General features: G+C 54.0%; 2 protein-coding genes across 2 annotated transcripts; both read left to right on the top strand.

Moving 5' to 3' along the window:
* Positions 1-582: 582 nt before the first annotated feature.
* BHLHA9 (basic helix-loop-helix family member a9) lies at positions 583-1326 on the top strand. Its single transcript, XM_061469840.1, has one exon. The coding sequence runs from the start codon at positions 583-585 to the stop codon at positions 1324-1326; it is 744 nt and encodes a 247-aa protein (XP_061325824.1).
* A 2014-nt stretch (positions 1327-3340) lies between these two features.
* TRARG1 (trafficking regulator of GLUT4 (SLC2A4) 1) lies at positions 3341-11722 on the top strand. Its single transcript, XM_061470192.1, has 3 exons — positions 3341-4216; positions 10363-10495; positions 11053-11722. Exons 1-3 carry the CDS (start codon positions 3356-3358, stop codon positions 11058-11060), a joined length of 1002 nt encoding a protein of 333 aa, XP_061326176.1. The 5' UTR covers positions 3341-3355; the 3' UTR covers positions 11061-11722.
* The last annotated feature ends 6704 nt before the right edge of the window (positions 11723-18426 follow it).

Genomic DNA, 18426 nt, shown 5'->3' with positions numbered 1-18426 from the left:
CTGGGGCAGGAGCAATTTTGTCTTCTCCTCAGCAACTTCATCACTCTGTGCCTTGGTTTCCCCTAGCTGGGAAATGAGAGATGCTGAAGCAGCAGTGAGTGTGTGGGAGCACAGCCCAAGCCCCAGGCTGGTTCTGAACCACAGCAATGTATAAAACCCAGGAATTCCCTGTTGCAGGCTCACCCAGCAGAGGAGAGGCCAAAGGGGCAAAGGAACCCCTGCATTGCCCAAACTCTTAGCAGGGATTAAGCAACCACTGCAATGTGTGCTTGGTAGAGGTGCTTCCCCCTGTGAGCAGCCCACTGCAGCCTCTGGGCAGCCCAGAACTGGTGCCCCACGCTCCATCCCAGCACCATGCTCAGGAGCATCCCTGCAGGCAGAGGCCAGGCCGGACTCGCCCTGTGCCCCTGGGCCAGGGAGCACACCTGCAGGCAGGTGAGGTGAGGAGGGTCGGGATGCAGCCACGTGATGAGCCCATGGTGGGGTTTTTAGAGGCTGCTGCGTGTGGCTGGAGGAGTGCCTCCCACATCCACAGGAGGCAGGACCGCAGCAGCACCTCTCCTGCTCCCCCTCAGCACAGCCATGTCCGGAGCAGTCATGGGGAAAGGCGCAGAGCCAGAGCCCGACAGCTCGGAAGAGGAGCTGGAAGCAGGGAGCACACCCCAGGCGTGCTATGGGCAGGGCCTGTGGGTCTCCCAGCGCAGGGAAGCAGCCACCTGCCTGGGTGATGCCGAAGGGATGAAGGTGAGGAAGAGGAGCAGACCGGTGCGCTCCAAAGCCAGGAGGATGGCTGCCAACGTCAGAGAGCGCAAGAGGATCCTGGACTACAACCAAGCCTTCAACGCCCTGCGGCTGGCCCTCAAACACGACCTCGGGGGCAAAAGGCTTTCTAAAATCGCTACCCTGCGGCGAGCCATCAACAGGATCACGGCTCTGTCCCTGTCCCTGCACGGTGCCGGGTGCTGCTGGCACTCCGAGTGCCGCAGCCGGGCCGGGGTCCTTGTGCAGGAGCCAGGGGTGAAGCCCAGCCATCCCCAGCTCCCATGGGAGCCTGGTTCCACAGCCGCTTTGCAGCGCTGCCCTCCATCCCCTCTCTACACTGCGTTTTCCCCCGAGAGGCAGCTCCATCACTACGAGAGCCTGAAGGAGGATCGCTCCGTGCCCATCCCTGCCTATTGCTCCAGCGGGACCCACCACCCTGGGCTGCGAGGTGCCTGCCAGCAGAGATACACGGGCAGCCTGCAAGACCCCCTGTCCGGGGCCATGCCCTGGCAGCTGGGCTATTGCCAGAGCTGGGGACACCAGCAGTGCCTCCCCATCCACTGACCCACGGGGCTGGGGTGGAGAGATGGTGCAGGGAAGGTAATGGATCCACGGGACACATGGTGTGTGTGTGTCGGGGGGGGAGTGGGAAGGGGCTGTTGTGTGCGAGGAAAGCACTACACGATGCAGGGCTCAGCTGTGCTGCTGGTAAGAGCTGTGAGCCCCCAACATGCCGTACGGGACCCTGCTGTGGGTCTCTGCTCTGTGGTAACACTGGAGAATGTGGGAAGTCCTCTGGAAGTGCCAGCTCCGTGTTTCCTGTTGCGAGGTTTCACCGTTGCTGGTTGTCGCTGTTATTTATTCTCTGTTGCTTGCTCTGTGAGAAAACATGGCTTATAAACCCAGCACTGCAGCACTGATGTTAATGTGTGTGGGGTGGACAGATGGGCTGCGGGGATCACACTAAAGCCTCTGGCTGGCTGGTTGCTCTGGCTCCCGCTGCGGAAGGAGGGGGGCAGAACCAGGGGAAGGTTGGTGCCCTGGGACTTTGGCTGCTAAGCTCATTGATGCCAATGTGCCCAGCAGATTTGTGAGGCTGGGAGGGGAGACAGATGCTGGCTTTCATAAAACCCACCCATCTGTCTGCAGGTTCTGATTGTGGCAAAGTGGCTCTGGTGGTACAGGCTGATAGAATGCTCCCGGATGATCCCAGGAGTGGGGAGGAAGGGGGGATTTCCCTAAAAAGGCCCCTTCCTTTTGGCTTAGAAAGCTTGGACTGGCCGGGGTGCTGAGAGGGCTCCCTTCAACCTGAGGCTCAGCAAACTGGAATTGCTGCAGGAATCAGGCTGGGTTTTACAGCCACATACATCACAGCCGGCAGGTTCTTGGATAGGGCAAATCACACTGCTTGCGTTCCCGCAGTGCTGAGCGCCCACAGAGCTCCTCCAGCCCTGCTGCTCCTTTCCCAGCGCTCCCAGTCGAGCTCCAGCACTGTCTGCCAACACACCGAGGGCAGTCTGAGCTCTTTCCCTGCGGGGGACATTTCAACCATGGAATATGAGAGGGAACAACCACCTCAACCCTCCGCTCCCCTGTGCCAGTCCCTCTCCAGGATCTCCTCCTCTTCCCTTAATCCCCAGGCGGGACAAGGGAGCTGGGCAATGAGCAGAGGAAAGCTTGCAGCAGCCAGGAGAGAGTGCTCTTTGCTCAGCAAAGGAGCCTCTTTAAAGTGCTGACGGTGTCAGGCATCTTGGCTTTAATATCCAACAGATGTTCCCGTTGCCAAGAGAAGGCCTGCTGCGATGTCCTCTGAAGGAATCCTGCTTCTTCCAACAGCATCCCTGCTCTGGGTGGCTTTCCCAGCTCTGGCTCCCCCCTGGAGTAGCGCATACCCCTGCTCTGTCAGCACCCATCACGTGGGGAGGGAGAGCACAGCAGTATCGTCATTCAAAGAAGGTTTAAATGAAACCCAGCAGTAACTGACGCAATGAACCACTCTCCCCACCCAAATTCGCATCTAAGTGTTTTACCCCCAGCTCTGGTGGTTACCCCGCTGCTCCTGAGGCACCTTTTGGAGAGGCAGAAGGTGCTGGGTGCGCCCCGTAGATGGCACTTACTGCCAGGGAAATCCCTGACAAATCTGGGACTGATGCGTAATACAGAAAGGGTGGAAAACATCCATCTTTGCCAGCCATCCACCCATGTGGGGTATTTATACCTCCATCCTGCCCCTCACAGCACCCCCTGATCCCAAGGATGCTGTTAGCTGCTTTGCAGGATGTAACCCACCCCTGCACCAGCACCCTTTCTCCTTTGCAGGTCAGGACCACACAGATTTGGTGTCGGTGTCTGCAGTCTCTGTGTCTCTCGCTTTCTCACCCACACAAAGCGAGGGCAGGGTGAGCTCCTCACAAAGGACCTCCTCTCGCCCTGAGATGCTTTCCCAGAGCAGATGGAACCAGCGGTACCGCCGGGCACCCACCGACTGCCCAGACACCATCACACCCGGGGCAGCTCCTGCCTGCAAAGGGCACAGGGCAGCTCTAGCCCCTCTCCGCAGCGATGACGGGTGTGTGGCTCTGGTCTTTGCCGCATGTCCCCCACCCAGCCGAGGAAAGGCTTGCGGCCAGTAGAGCCCCAGGAACAGCAGGGCTGTGTGCACCGGCACCCGGCACGGAACTGCCCTCGGCATCGCCCTGCGCCCCGCTTAGGGCTGGGCTCTCACGTTCCGCTGCAGAGGAGCCGAGCCCGTGGGAGCCCCCGGGAAGAGCGGGGGATCGGTGGGGCGGGGCAGAGCCTCGGTTGGAGGCGACAGGGGACACCCCGGCTTCCCCACCCACCGCATCCCCGGGGGCAGAGAGCCGGGCGGAGGCTGAGCGCAGCCGAGGGGCGGGGGGGATCGGGGACACCCCGGGGGCGGTCCGCGGCCCCAATCCTGCCCCGGGGGCTGAACCGGGCTGGCCCCTCCTCCGGCACGGCCTCCCGCGGGGCGGCGGGCCCCGGGCGCAGAGCGGCGGCTGCGGGGCGCTCCCGGAGCCCGCTCCGCCGGGCCATGGCGAGCACCGGCTCCGCGCCCGGCGGCTCGGGCTCGGGCTCCGGCTCGGGCTCGGGCACGGCGCTGCCCACCCGCTTCCAGGAGACCGAGAAGCTGCTGGCGGCGACTGAGAGTCGGGAGGAAAAGGGCCTCCGCGGCTCCAAATCCTTCACGGCCGCGCTGCCCGGCGAGGCGGAGCGCAACGGGCACGGGCTCTCCTACAAGTCGGTGTCGGTCGGGCACCTGGAGGCGCCTCCGCTCTCGCCGTCCCGGCTCAGCCTGGGCAGAGCCTCCTCCATCGCCACCAGCACGGCGGCACCGGAGCAGGGCCGCCCGCGGGACTACCTGGTGCTCGCCATCTTCTCCTGCTTCTGCCCCGTCTGGCCCATCAACATCGTGGGCCTCGTCTTCTCCATCATGGTGAGTGCGGGACCCGCCGTGTGCCCGGACCCGCCCGGAGCCTCTCCCGCTGCCGCCGCCTCGACGGGGCCGGGGCCGCTCCGGAGCTGTCCGCGGTGCTGCACCGGCGGGGACCGGGACGCGGCGGGGAGCGGGGCGGGAGGAGCCCGCGCACCTCCCGCAGCCCAACCGGGATCGCGGGGGGCTCTGCCGCGCAGTGCCGCTGCTCGGTGCTTCCATGGCTGTGCCGAAGGGAGGCGGGCGGGGACCGGCTTCCCAACCGGGGCCAGCTCCCGGGGAGGTGACGGGATGGAGATGGATGGCGGGGATTTGAGGATGGGATGCGGGCGCACCCAGGAAAGCGCGGTCCCTGCCGCCCGGCAGCGGTCCAGAGCGACTCGCTGGGCTTTCCCGGGCAGGAGCTGCGAGGCGAAGCGAGGACAAGGGATCTCCCTCCCTCCCTCCGCACCACCCAGCAGCCGAGCCCAGCCCTGCAGCGCAGGGGAGACCCTGGCTGGAGGCTGGCTCCTCGGACACCTCAAAGCGACAGGCTGCACCTGCACCTCTGTTAGGTGCCCTGAAGAAGCTATTTTCTCCATTCAATATCGTCCCCACCTCAGCAAATACACCAACAGCAGAGCAGGGGAGGATAAAGCCAGCCAGCCTCTCGCCCATCTCAAGTAGAGGGTGGCTCAGTCAGCACAGCCCTGCAACTGTAGTCACCCCCTTACATTGCTGCTCAGCCTCTGGGCACCTTTTATACCTTTAATTTACAACGGAGACAAATCTATTTGAAAATCATGTCAGGGAAAGTAATTCCCTGCTTACCACACAAATACACTGAAGGGTACCTACAGCCAGCATTTCCCCCAAACCCACCCCCACCAACTTGAGGACAGACACCAGCAGTTGCCACAGAAAGCCCTCTAGAGAGACCAGTTTCCATTTTGAGGAGGAATCATCATTTCTGCCAATGCCAGCTGTCATCTGCTTAGTACAGTTGTGTGGTGGAGCCTGTTTAGGCAGCATACGGGGAAGCCAGCCAGCCTTGTTTGGCTTTGCACTGCAACGAGAGGGAAAGCAGCTGGGTATTGCATATCCATGGTAATAAACAAGGTCTCTCACGGGGATTTTCCAACCACATTAGCCTTCATGCAAAATAGATTCTCACACTCTCTCTTGCAGGCGTTACAGCCTCCAGCGCGGTGGGGATGTGCTGTGGGCCACATAAACCCCATGGAGTAGAAGAATAAACAGTGATGAAAGAGCAGAAGTTAGTTAATACAGCTAGACAGAGAGGCACTGGTGTGTATTTACTGTGTTAAACCCAAAGGCAGGCAGGACCAACAAGGCAGAAAGACTACTTGGCTGCCTTCTGCTTCCAAAGCAAGTAACAGCATTGACCAGAGGCAGCAGAAATAGGTCTTGGGGCATCAACTGATGCTTACACGGGGGAGGAATGTAATTCCCAGTGACTCCAAAGGCTGCCACAGGCTTAGGTCTCCCTGCAGAATAAAACCAACCCCCAGACCTGAACAGGAACCAGGCTTTTGTGATTCCCGGTGGCTGGTGCAGCAGAGGGAACTTTCCACAATGTGCTGATGTTCCTTTAGCTTTGCCATTGTCTTTTTCTTTCCTAAGTCAATGCTTTTTGCGCATGAAAGCTTATTTTTCCTGAGTAATGAGCAGTAACAAGAGAGGAAAGCAAATGAATGCTTTTGGGTTGTCTCATAAATCAGTGTTCAAAAGCTGCTCTCAGATCCCAGCAGGGCCTATGGCCAGTGGTGGAAAAAGAAAATCAGCTCTGGCCCTCAGCCTGGCCCTGATAATGCTGTCTTGTGGAAATGAGTTACCTGGAGGCTCCTCCACTGACACTTGGATGTGTTTTCTTGACCAAGCAAGGACCTGGCTGCACCGAGGGGTTCGGGTCCTTCCCCGAGCCAGAGAGTGAGGCTGATGGACACAAGGGAAGCGCAGCTTTGGAACCCATCTTGGAGGAGTGCAGGGCAGGGCTGGGTACCACACACACTGTAGGGCTGTTATCAAAACCCTCCGCCTTCCAACCAAAGTGCAGCCACCTCAGGGAAGAAGAGACCGGTCACTTATCAGTGTACAAAAGTCCAAACAAATTAAATGAACTGAAAAAAATATGTAAATCCACCCAGAACCAGCATACAGTAACAGGGAGGGCAATTCTGCACGGCACTTTGTATCCCAAATCAGTACTGTCATTCCCCAAAGATGTGGGAGAAGTCTAATTATCATTAATTCATGTTAAATGGCACAGTCCTCTAGGTCTGATGGTGATTTATATCTCTCTTAGAATGTTTTCTTCAAGGCAAGTGTTGAGGGTTTTATTCTGAGTAACTGGTGGAAGGCAGCAGAGTGCAACTGAAGCCAGTTCATAAATTGGAAACAATTGCGAGGAAGAGGAGGTGACGATCCATCTTCTCCATCCCTGTAAACTAGCATGGAAAAGTAATTGCATTCTTTTGCAACAAGGCAAGTTAGGCAATCTATTAACAAAAAGAACCTCCAGAGCAGCAGCTTGAACAGGGAATAGTTTGAACGCAGGTCAGATTAATACCTCTTTTGAGTCACCCAGCCTTACCTGGCCCCACAGGTGCTGTGGTGCAGCCTGTCCTTCCAGCCCCACTTCTAGTGCCCTACTGATTTGCTGCTGCTGCACCACCACAGGGAATCCCTTTGGCACACCCACAGCGCCTCACTCCCCCATAGCCCTCCAGCCTTTCTGGGATATTCTGCCTTGGCGAGTCTCGATTAATAAACAAGATGTTAATGTTTTTATGTGGAAAGCAAAACACAGGATTAGTGCTACTAGAGAGCTAAAATCCAACTGTTCCACACCAATGAATAACACATGTACAGTAACAATAGCTAGCTAAACAGCCCGTGCCGGTGCCGATCTATGTTTCAGAATTGTTCAGGGTAAATGAACAATAAACACTTCCAGAGGCTTTAGTGATAAATATATCCAATTCCTTAGCTTATGTGCTTTCCCTAGAAGACAGCTGAAGCTGCGGATTTCATGGCAATCTATCCCACCCCCTGCAAAAATATTACACATGTTACAAAAAAACGGAGCCCAAAAAAGAATCCCCACCGTTGGAAGCTGTCAGTGAGCAGGGCAGGGATCCTGTCAATCCCTGGGTACCGCATCCTCCCCGGCTCTCACCGGCTTCATTTTGTCACCTCCTGTTCTGTAATGAGAATTGGCTCTTGGCTGCATCCCGCTGGTTTTGGATATGGTCTGTCAAACGGGCTGCCGAGACCAGAAGGAGCAAAGTCTTGAGCTCTCTTGGTGCCAGCATTGGGGATGGTGTTACAGAGGGTGTCAAGAGAGCGGAGCAGGACGGCTGCAGGGATGCAGTGGAAGCAGCTGCCTCTTTGAGGCTCTGCTATGTTATTTACATGGTGATACAAACTAAAACGAGAACATGGAAGCCTTTAAAGCTGCACTTCACCTACGGAGCACTGCGGAGCAGCAGCCAGCACACAGCCTGGGCTGGAGACCATTTGGTCATGGTGCTGCTAAAAGGGAGCAAGATGAAGTGGAAATGGTGCAATAGAGTCAAGTAGTTGTTCATTTGAATCCTCAGTGACATTCCTCAGTTAGTGCTGGAGCTGTGCTGGGCCTCCTATTTCATTTCAAAACATTTGAGAGGGGACCATTTCCAGTGCAGTTATTTCTGAGACAGACTTCTTTTGAAAGGAAAGTGGGATTGTTTTAATAGATTCATAGAACAGTTAGGGTTGGAAAGGACCTTGAGATCATCCAGTTCCAACCCCCCTGCCATGGGCAAGGACAATGTACTGCCATCTTTAACTCTTTTTAGGTAGCATATTTATTTTCTTAGCTGTTTCCCCAGTTGTAGCAGCCACACTCCAAAGGGAGGAGCTGGTACACGGGGGACCTGCAGGCAGCCCAGCAGCCTGCTCCTGGTTTCCCTCTTTTCCTAAGCCCTGGCTCAGCCAAGGCAGCATGGCTGGAGGTGGATGGAACAGGTGAAGACTTAACCCCTGTAAAAACATTAAATACTTAAAACCAGCTCTAAAGAAAGAGTAACTGCTCCGCGGCAGTTAAAGTATCCACAAAAGCCTGTCCCCAGTGAAGTCGAAGGGAGTTTTGCCAAACTCCTCAACTGGATCAAGGTGGAAAACGTTGCCTGTATAGACTTTAAACCCCCTTATCCGATTCCCCTCCCTCCAAAACCCTTTCCCAATGGATTTCATGGGAGGCAGAAGGGCACTATGTGAATTCGGGAAGGTTTCTCTGCCTGGAGAGCCGCGCTGCTCCTATCTGCCTCTTCCCGAGCAGGGAGCTCCTGTTCTGCTGATGGAGGCGCTCCAGCCTCTCTACCACACACAGCAAATGCTGACGCACGGTGAGTAATTCCACCACAATAACCTCGCCGTGGTGCAGCTCAGAGCCCTTCTGCTAAGTGCTAGGGCCTCCCTTAGCCAAGTGCAGGAAGCCCCAGCATGCTCGCTCCAAGCAAGCCAAGGAGCACTGCGGGCTCTTCTCTCAGCAGTGATGCTGCTTCCTCACAAGGAATTCTTACTTCCAGTATTTTTCACTTGGGAACCAAGTGATTTGCCAATTACAAGTGCGAGAAGCAAGATCAGTCCTTATTTAATCATTTACTCTGAAAGTTTACCATGCAGCTGTGTATTGTGCTTCATCTGGTGAGCTCTGCTTGGTCTTCAGGCTGCTGTGTGTGGGTGGCAGAGGTGGAGGCTTCTCTTGCCCAGCAGGTCAGCAGCACTGCTGAACACAGGGCAGTAAGAGCTGGCATCAAAGCATGGAGGAGTCAGGCCACAGCATCACCCTCGTGCACCATCAGGCACCAGGCAAGGTCTGGGTGAGCCCATGCTCAATCCAATCTAAGTCTTTTCCTTTTGGGTATGAGCCCAAATCTGCTCAAACCATCCAGCGCCTTGCAGCTGTGGCAGCAGCAGCCCTTCCCTAAGGAAGCTTCACTAACTTCCCTGGAGCTGCCCCCAGGGTCTAGATCTCTGTCAAGCCCATGGGTGGCCAGCCCTGATGGAGCAGTGAAAAGCAGTTTCCAAGCTGTGTGTTCCATCCACCCTGGGTTGCCATTGCTGCAATTTATCCCACTGAGAGCTGGCTACAACAGCAGGGCCCACCAACACCAGCACTAGGCAAGTCCTGTTTTAGCTCCAACCGTTGGGGATCTCTCTTAATCCTTTAATGAGTCTACACATAGTAATTTCCAGGCACCCTCCAGTGCTTTCCCCATCCAATTCCTCATTTCTGCCACAGCCAGGGAGCCATTTCTTTTAGTTAGGAAAGCTTTTACTGAGCTGTCTGAAGAAATCAGGCAGGGAAATCACAATGGAGCTGAAGAGCAGCAGGGGAAATCACAATGGAACTAGAAGCAGAATAGAGAAGCTGCATGGCCTATTCCTTCCCTCCCTACAGCACACATAAGAGCAGGAGCTCACTGTAGGAGGACTGCATTTAGTAACAGAGCTGGTGAACGCAACCCATCTATGCTGATGCAGAAATCCAGGGTAAACCAGAGGCACCAAATCACATCCCAGCACAAGATGAAAGCCAGCAGTTAGTGTCCACTTTATGAAAGCCCCTTCCTCTCACACACACATTCAGTTCAGCAGCCAGCAAAGAGGCCACATGCTGCTTAGGAAACGTCTGTCACTGCTTTTGCTTTTGCAGCTTGTCAGTGACTGTTAAACTTGTAATAGACATTGCTTCTCAATTATGGATTTGCAGAAGATGATGGTGGCAGGATGCTTTCCCTGCACAGAAAGGCAGTGGTGCCCCTGGGGGGTGCAGTCCCATAGAATTGAGCTGCTCTGGGACCCGAACTTAATAATTCCAGGGTTTTCTATGGAAGAGAAAGGGGCTGGGGCTGTGCTGTGCCTCCTGTCCCATGCTGGGACTCGCTCTTAGTCACTCTAACAGAAGACAGACTCAAGCCAGCCCAGCTCCTATCCAGGACAAGCAGAACAGCATCTCAAGGCGGGGCTTCTCCAAGCCATGTAAGTTCAGCAAGACCATGGGCTGCCAAAGCCATGGGCTCACAAGGGGAATCACATCACCTCTCATTTTGGGGACTACAGCCAAGGCTACCCTTAAGAGCCTTTTTCTGTGTTTCCCCCAGTCGAGGAACAGCGGGCAGCAAGGGGACCTGGATGGAGCACGGCGACTCGGGCGCATGGCCAGGCTGCTCAGCGTAGTCTCCATCGTCCTGGGGACCATCATCATCGTGCTCTACATTTCACTCAGCATCAGAGGTAACATCTCCTTCTCTTTTCCCCAGCCCAGCTAGAGCAGGACCCTCCCGGGTCTATAACCCACTGTATAGGACACACATGCCCACCATCACCAACCACTACCCTAAGGCAGGTGGTGCTCAGTTCTCACCCCAGCTGCAGTGGTAGCACACTAATCATGACCATCATGAACTGCAAACACAGATGCAGAACACCTTGGAGAACAGGGCCCTTGCAGTAACAACACACCCTATTCAAAGGGCCAGAATGGAAAGTCTTCCCATTGCACGATGGTGACCATACAAGGTCCCCCCGGAGACAGATCTTTCCCCGGCAAAGCCTGTGATGGGTTTACAAGAGCATAGTGGGGTAAAAACTGAAGGGTTTCAGCACACAAATCAACCTGCCCAATCCCAAAATGTTTGAGGAGCCTCCCAGACACAAACCCATTTGCCAACCCATCATGACCAGCATGCAGCACAGGCAAACGGGAACTTCAGAACAAAGCCTAACCCAAGTGCATAAGGGAAGCACCAGTGACTACTGGAAGGTGCCCTAAGACTCTCTTTATTTTGCAGTTTCCTAGAAGACGTTTAAAGCATGCAAATGCCTCGAAGAGGAGGAAGACAACTTTCCTTTTGGGGGTTTTACTTTCAGCCTTGCAACAAAAAATTGTCACAGTGTAGGTGGGCAGCCCTGGACAGCCTGCTCTGGAGCGCCGTCGGAAGGAACGCATGCTTCTACTTCATCGCCTCTTGGAAATGAGTTTGTACAAGTGATGGGATAACGAACATCGCCAGAAGGAATGGGAAAGGACATGGGATGCCACGCAGAGAGGAGAAAGGGGAAATCCACTACCTCATTCCCCTCCAGCAAAACTCACGGAGTGGGGAGACAACTAAAGTACAAGAGAAGGGAGTTCCAAGAAGGAAGCTTCTTTTAAAAGGCGAGAACAGGACATTCTGAGGAATCCTCCTGAGGATTTTGGCACAAGTCACTGAATCCATGGGGAGTTGTTGGTTTTTAAATCGTCAGATGCTGTCTCTACAATAAAAATAAAACCCCAAAGCTCAAACTGCCATCGGGAGCTGAGAGCTGCTCCATGGAGGAGGAGGGAAGAGCAGAGCTGCAGCAGGACCACGGCTCTGCTCCGCACGAAACTGCAGCAAAAGCTGGAGGATGTGGTGGGTGCTTTTGTATTTTTGATGAAAAAAAAAAAAAACAAACAAAAAAGAGACAATGACCATTTGCATGCCTTTGGGAATGTTCTCCATGTCTGTTCCTATGAGCTCTTTTATCGCTTAGGGCAGATCTCAGAGCTGGGAGAGCAGGATGCTGCTGCATGAGAACCCCAGGCTCCTCCTCACCCTGACCCAGCGGTGGGGTTTTTAATGGAATGAAAAATAATGCTGTCTCTGTGAACCCACCCGTTTCCCTCTCTGTGCACCCAAAGCGAGGTTAATACTCATGGCGCTGAGAAAAGAGCCTGGTGTATCTGTAGCAGCAGTATCATGGCACGGAGAGCCCGTTCTACCCACTTACATATTTATGTCACATCATGTCCATCACACAGAAGCTTCAGCATGATCCAGCCCCCACTTTCCAACCCTTTTGGGCTTCAGTTTAGGGCTTTCCAGGAGATTTTCAGAGGCAAAGAGGAGTTTAAAAGCCCTGGTCCTGTCCCTCCATCCCTAACATGCTGCTCTGCATCTCTGGAAGTCTCCAGCACCCCCGGAGCTGGCTGGGGTCAGTTCCACAAGTAGTGTTATTTTTTAATGTTTTATATTTAACGTAACAAGAAAACAGACTTTGCTCCTCCCAAGCTGCCTGTAGGTACTGTGCACTCTGCCATGTCTTCCACACCATGCTTTTTCCCCTGGGATCCAATCCCAACACGCTCCCTCGAGCCTCCATTCAGCTCCATCCCTTCTTCTTCCCCCTCACCCTGTCTGTGCTGTGGGTTGTTATTGAGGTTGGTCTCTACCTGACCACCCGGACTATGCAAAGTTTTATTGCCTGTGATTTATTCAGGCTTTGTAGGTGATTTCTGACCATGTCCATGGGCTCTGCACTCGCTGAGCCTCTCTTTTATCAGAACTTTGCGGGCACAAGTACACAACCAAGAGCTGCACTCCCTGGCCCTTCTGTTGGCTCTAGCTGACAACCTGGCACCAAGATACATGGACTGCACCAAGGTACAAGGTGCTTCAAGGCACTTCTGCTCCCAACAATCAATCTTCTGGGGAGAAAAAACCCCAAACAACCCAAACCTTAGACCAAATCAAACATTCCCGAGGGCTTGTCTGCATGGAGAACCTACTGCACCCCATAAGAAACTTCACACATGGTAACTGCTTGGCACTGGCTTCTTGTCTGGACTATGCGAGTGCACGTGTGGGGTTAGCACAGCGTGGGGTGCGCTGTAAATCCACGCTGTAGTTACCCCGGAACTCAAGTAAAGCCTAGTGGAAGAAAACACTTTAAAGAGGAGCAACCAAACAGGTGACAAGAACGCCCATGGCTCTGCATGGTAGTCACTGCAGAAAGCCACGTCCCCTAGACACGCTGTTACCTTTCTTCCCTGTGTTAAATGGGATTCACAGCTATAGCACATCCCTACAGCACTTTTCCTGGGCTCCATACCCGTCCACCCCTTTGCCGGCGCTCTATTACAAAGCATTGGCTTTGAAAATGGGCTGAATTCTCCACCTTTCTTTTGCAGCTCATTTTTTTGTGATCCTCAGCAAACAGGGGCCCCTGAGCGCTGCTGGGTGCGAGCTCCCACTCACAGCCCTGCCAGGCTGCCCCTTGGCACCAGATCCCTTCAGAAACCCTCCTTAGAGACTCAGCATCTCCCCTTATGGTTGATGAAACCCCATCAACCCCCCCCAGACGTTTCCTTCTTTAACACTCCAATCCAAAAGCTGCTTGCTGGGAAGCACACATTGTTTTCCCCTAGATCTATAAGGGCAGTGCTGCCTATCTGTGCATCTTCTGCCCTTTGGGCTGCCAAAATCCAGCTTATGGTAAGAGCTGAGCAAGCTCCTCCTTGGGCAGGAAGAGCTGACATTCAGGGAAAGCTGCCGCAATGAGTTATAGTACTTGAGAGCACCCAACATTTATTAAGGAAGAATTTAAATGCTCTTTTATCATTATATAAAGCCTTTCATCTAAAGAGCTTTCCCTCGTTCAAAGGATTAAACCCTGCCACCCCCCACGAGGTGGGTTAGCATTACGCTGCTCTAATTGCACCGATGGCAAAGTTGCTCAGTCACATGAGCTCCATAAGGAAACCTGTGTTTCTGTCTCCTCCTCATTAAAACCACATATGAATGCACATTTCCTTCACACTGGGTTTTTCCAAGAGCATCTATGCAAACACACACCACGCTTCAGGACGCATTGGGATACCTGCAGTTGGAGGAAGAAGGGGGCCTTGCGAGGCAGCTGCAATGGTCCTTGCCAGAAGTCCCAGGCTGGGGAAGCACTGAGGAATCAGAGTTCACCTGAATGCAGGAGAAGGCAGAAGCTTTCCCAAAAGACCCCATGGTGATGATCTGTTGCTTGTACCCAATGTGGTTTGTGCCTCCCGTCTTCACCTGGATCATGGGGCTGCTGAGGTCACTGCTTCTTGCCTCACTGTTAGCTACAATAAAATAGGGAAAAAGTGCATTTAAATGCCTTTCACTTTAAAAGCTTCTTTCTGATTAGATACAATGATCCTGCCCTCTTGGATGCAGCTTTGTGTTCCTACCCTGCATTCAAATCCAGGGGAAAGCCTCTACAGCTCCTCCTGACACAATCTTTTCCCTCCTTGCATCCTGGCTTTCCAGTGCTGGAGAAATAACTTCCCCAGGATGATCTGGAAAGCCTCCTCTCCCTGTTCTCCCCCAGCTTCCCCATACATTTTGCAGCCTGGTATTTTGCCACTAAATCCTTGCTCTCCACATCCCACTGTTTTATGCTAGCCCAGCTGCCTCTTTGCCTCTTTTGCATTCATGAAGAAAAAGGTGCTGAGGCCCCAACCCTTGACACTCACCTCACTTACTATTGTGTTGTGAGAGGTAAATCACAGCGCTTCAAACTAGGGCCAGCAGCAGGCAGGGGTCCTCTTTTGGTCTATGGGGAGCAGCAGCATCCCTTGTGATTCTGCCACATCCAGGCACAACCGCTCCACTCCTTAACTGTGTTTTTAGCATGCAGGAGGGCGATCACAGCTGTGTCACGGAGAGACTTTCCCTCTCCATCCCCACAAGCAAGGCCTGGTACTTGTGACAGCCCTTTGCTGCCTGCTGCAGCCTCCTCCCTGCACACACACACACACACACACACACACACACACACACGCACGTCAGAATCGAGGTTTCCAGGTTTGCAACTAAAACAAGTCATGAAATCCTCAGGGTCTGGCCAATCTCTATCCCCTAGTGACAGAGAGGTGAGAGATCCAAGCGATGCGATGGCAATGCAGCCTTACCTGCGGTGGAGCTGGTAGGAGGATAGCTTGATGAAGAGCTGGAGAAGGTGGGAAACGTCTCTAAATGTAAGCTGAAGTAGGAGTTACGATCGACAAGTGTGAGGTCCCGGTGGGATATAAATACACAGCTTGCACGGCTTGGGAAGGAGTCTCTGAGCAGAGCACGTGGCTGGTGGCACCTCTCTATCGCTGGTGTCCCTGGCCTCCTCTGCCAAGGGTTTGGGGAGAGCTGGGCTCTGCGGGGTGACGCAGAAGAGCTAGGTGGAAGACAGACAAGGTAGCTTGGTTTCATACCAGCTTCTTACGGATGCAGTGACCGATGGTCAGGAAAGGTCTAGCAGGAAGCAGTCGGTCACAGCAACACGCGGACGGGTGCCGACAGAGGAGGCAAAAGGGAGGAGAGAAAGCAACAGAAGATTTGATTTCAGACTTTGCTTGCTAATGGGGGTCTGATTTTACTGGTGGGTTTTTCACTCCGTTCCCATTCGTCCCCTGTTTGTACTTCACATGCTTCCCCCCTAGAGCAATGCACGAGCCTCACAGGCTCTTCCCCCCCATCCTCTGCCTTTTCCTCAGTCCAGACAGGGTCTCGTTGGGTGTCCATTGCTGGGCTTCACTGACAGGGGTTATCCAGGAGGAGGGAAACTGCTCCTCCAAGGCCCTGCCCCGGACTCCAGCACATACCCCTGCAGTAGCTGCCCTTCCAAATACAGACTTCTCCATGTAGACAAGGGGAGCAGATCCTGCCTTTTAGATAAAATTAATCCCCTGTTTCCATTCAGAGTCCAGGGGGAGGCTGCAGAAATGCACCCGCTGGGCTGCTCCCATGACTTATTCCTTTTGTATCCCCAGTGTGCCCAACCTCACCCGATCACTCGGGTCCTTGTCACAGGACCATGGCCAGGGCTGCGCAGTCAAGCTGAGGCAATCGCAGATTTAAGGTCGTTTTTCTTTCGATAGAAAACCTTTAATTTAGGCGAAGACCGCTCGGTTTGAACTGAAAACTCCCAAGCTTGGGCACAAGCCAAGGGGGTGCTGGGGAAAAGCAGCCTTTGCAGAGTGGGAATGTTTGTAAAGCATTTGCTGACACCAGTAGGTAGCAAAATTCGAACCTATAAATACCCATCCGGGATAAGAAACATCAGAAAGGGAACGTGTGCAGGATTCACCAAGGCAACCCTGATGCCACGTGTTAGATGGTGCCCAGGACGCGATCCTTGCATGGAAGCGCAGGGTCTATCCCCCCACTGCCACAACCACCGTCCATGCACCAGCTCCTCCTGTTTCGAAGCCAAACTGGAAGAGCCCCGTTTCACACACAGCATGAACACATCAGGAACCGCAGCTGGGTGCTTCTCTTTGCTGATGGGTGTTTCTTTCCCTGCAGGATGATGTGGTATATCCTATACACTTTCTTTGTATTTCTTGGCATGAGATAAATTAAAATGTAACATGCATGGTCAAAGCTGAACTTGTTTCTTCTGTCTAAATGAGAGAGAACATCCGAACATTTAACTATTGCTTCACACTCCCAGAGCAAGCGCAGGGTGAAGCGGGTATTTTGGGTGCAGTGGGTGGAAAACCATACAGATAAGCAAAAGGCAGAAGAAAACAGCACAGGGCAGAGCAGACGAAGGTCCGGACAGGTCAGCCTCATGCTGTGGAATCAAGCAGCACTGAGCTCCTTGGACCTGGTCTAGTGGAAGATGTCCCTGCTCATTGCAGGGGCTTGGAACTGGATGAGCTTTGAAGGTCCTCCCAACCCGAACTATTCCATGGTTCTATTGTGGGATGCCTGCTGCCAGACCAGGGAAGGAGGAGGAGTCCTCCCTGCTTGCAGCACACAGGGATGGGATGGGGAATAGCCACTAGGAACCGCTGCTCACTGCTGGCCCTACTGCGCGGTGCCCAACCGAGTACAGCAGAACACGTTCCACATCTGCCCAAACCCCCAAATTATTGATCCAGCCATAGATTTCAAGGGTGACAGCAATACCTGCCTCCATTCAAAAAGCCTAAACGCAGGCAGCTCCAGGAACCAAGTCCCTTTATAAATCCCTTAAACCGAGGCTTGAAACCCCAGCCGTTACCAAACCCACTGCCTTCAGCCTTTTCCCAGCCAGGCTGGAAGGCTGTTGGCTGTGGATCACACACTCCTTGGGTCACTACCAGGGTTTGGTTCTGTGTAACAGCACACTGCTCAGCCAAGGCCACTGATCCTTACTGCAGCTGAAGTGCACAACCACTTCATTCAGCTGTATCCTGACACCCTCCCCTCGCCTCACAGCTCTGGCATCCTCTGGGAACAAATGGCACTGCTGCTTCCAACCCAGCTCAGCTTCATTGCCAAGTCTGGGATGAACTGGTTGTCCTACACAGCTCTTGTCTCTGTACAACACACTTGGGCAGCCCAGGGCAGGACTTACTGGAGGTGACAGCCTCACAGCTTCCCAAAGATGACTCCTTCCCTCGCCCAGCAAAGCAGCACGCACACAGGAGGCAGCAGGGATCACAAATGAGCCCCTATGGCCCCAGAGCTGGTACCAGACACAGCGCTTCCATTTCCATCCATGTCTACGATGGAAAAAGACAGATGCAAACCCTCTGCAATGTTGGCAGCCCGCAGCGTGATTCAGCATCAAAGCCGCTTAATGGCCCTGCCTGGAGCCAGTGAGGTTCCTCAGGGCAGAGGCAGGTGAAACTGGGGGCACTGAGGAGCACTGAGCCACCAGCACTGCCCAGGGCTCTGCTCCCTCGATGGAGCCCATGGGTTATAACTCAGCAGCAAACGCTGCAGTGAAACAAATTCAGCTCTTTGGCTTGCCGGGGTCGCCTTTGGAAATGGCTATACCCACGCTGGCGAGGCAGCAGGGTGAACAGACCGTCGCAGGCAATCCCTGTGGTCCAAAGCCAAATCCCTCTGACGTGACACAGCAAAGCTTTGGTGTATTTGTAGTTTTCAACCAGCGGTGTTATGATAAACCCCTTTTTCCTTTCATAAGGCTACAAACTGGAGGGGTTTTTGGGTGGCAAAAGATAAATCAATAGGAAAAAAACCCAGGAACTCAAAGCCAGAGAGGATGGAGATCAAATGCTGTGAGCTCATGAAAACCAGCCCTGTTCTCACGTGCATCTCAGACAGCAACCAAAGGGACAGGAGTTAGTTCTAGATCTGCCTTTGCCCATAACACAAAGCCCAGCCCCTGTAAGGCACAGCTTGTCGCAGTGTTGGACTGCCCCTGAGGTTCCCTACGGCTCAGGCAGCACAGCCCTGGTGCAGCACTGCCCGAGCACCTCCCAGTGAGGCAGAGCTGCTCCACACCTCCAGCACACTGGCAATGAGCTCAGCTTGCTCTGTCCCATTGCCCTTCCCTTACACTGCCCTACCCACCCCGACCTGGCTCCGTGCATTTTCAGCACATCAGATGTATTTCTTTGGCACCATCCATTCCCCACCGCTTTAAAAACTGCAGGT

The sequence above is a fragment of the Pezoporus flaviventris genome, unplaced genomic scaffold (assembly GCF_033815535.1).
Source record: "Pezoporus flaviventris isolate CSIRO_AGI_PZ_B2104156 unplaced genomic scaffold, CSIRO_AGI_Pfla_v1 ptg000063l, whole genome shotgun sequence".
NCBI classification, from domain to species: domain Eukaryota; kingdom Metazoa; phylum Chordata; class Aves; order Psittaciformes; family Psittacidae; genus Pezoporus; species Pezoporus flaviventris.
Note: the sequence above shows the minus strand (reverse complement) of the source record. Positions and strands in the feature narration are given on the sequence as shown.

Coding starts and splice junctions, on each gene's coding strand:
- BHLHA9 (XM_061469840.1), top strand. CDS start 583: ATGTCCGGAGCAGTCATGGGGAAAGGCGCAGAGCCAGAGCCCGACAGC.
- TRARG1 (XM_061470192.1), top strand. CDS start 3,356: ATGTCCCCCACCCAGCCGAGGAAAGGCTTGCGGCCAGTAGAGCCCCAG. Junction 4,217..10,362: donor GCCTCGTCTTCTCCATCATG/GTGAGTGCGGGA, acceptor TGTTTCCCCCAG/TCGAGGAACAGCGGGCAGCA.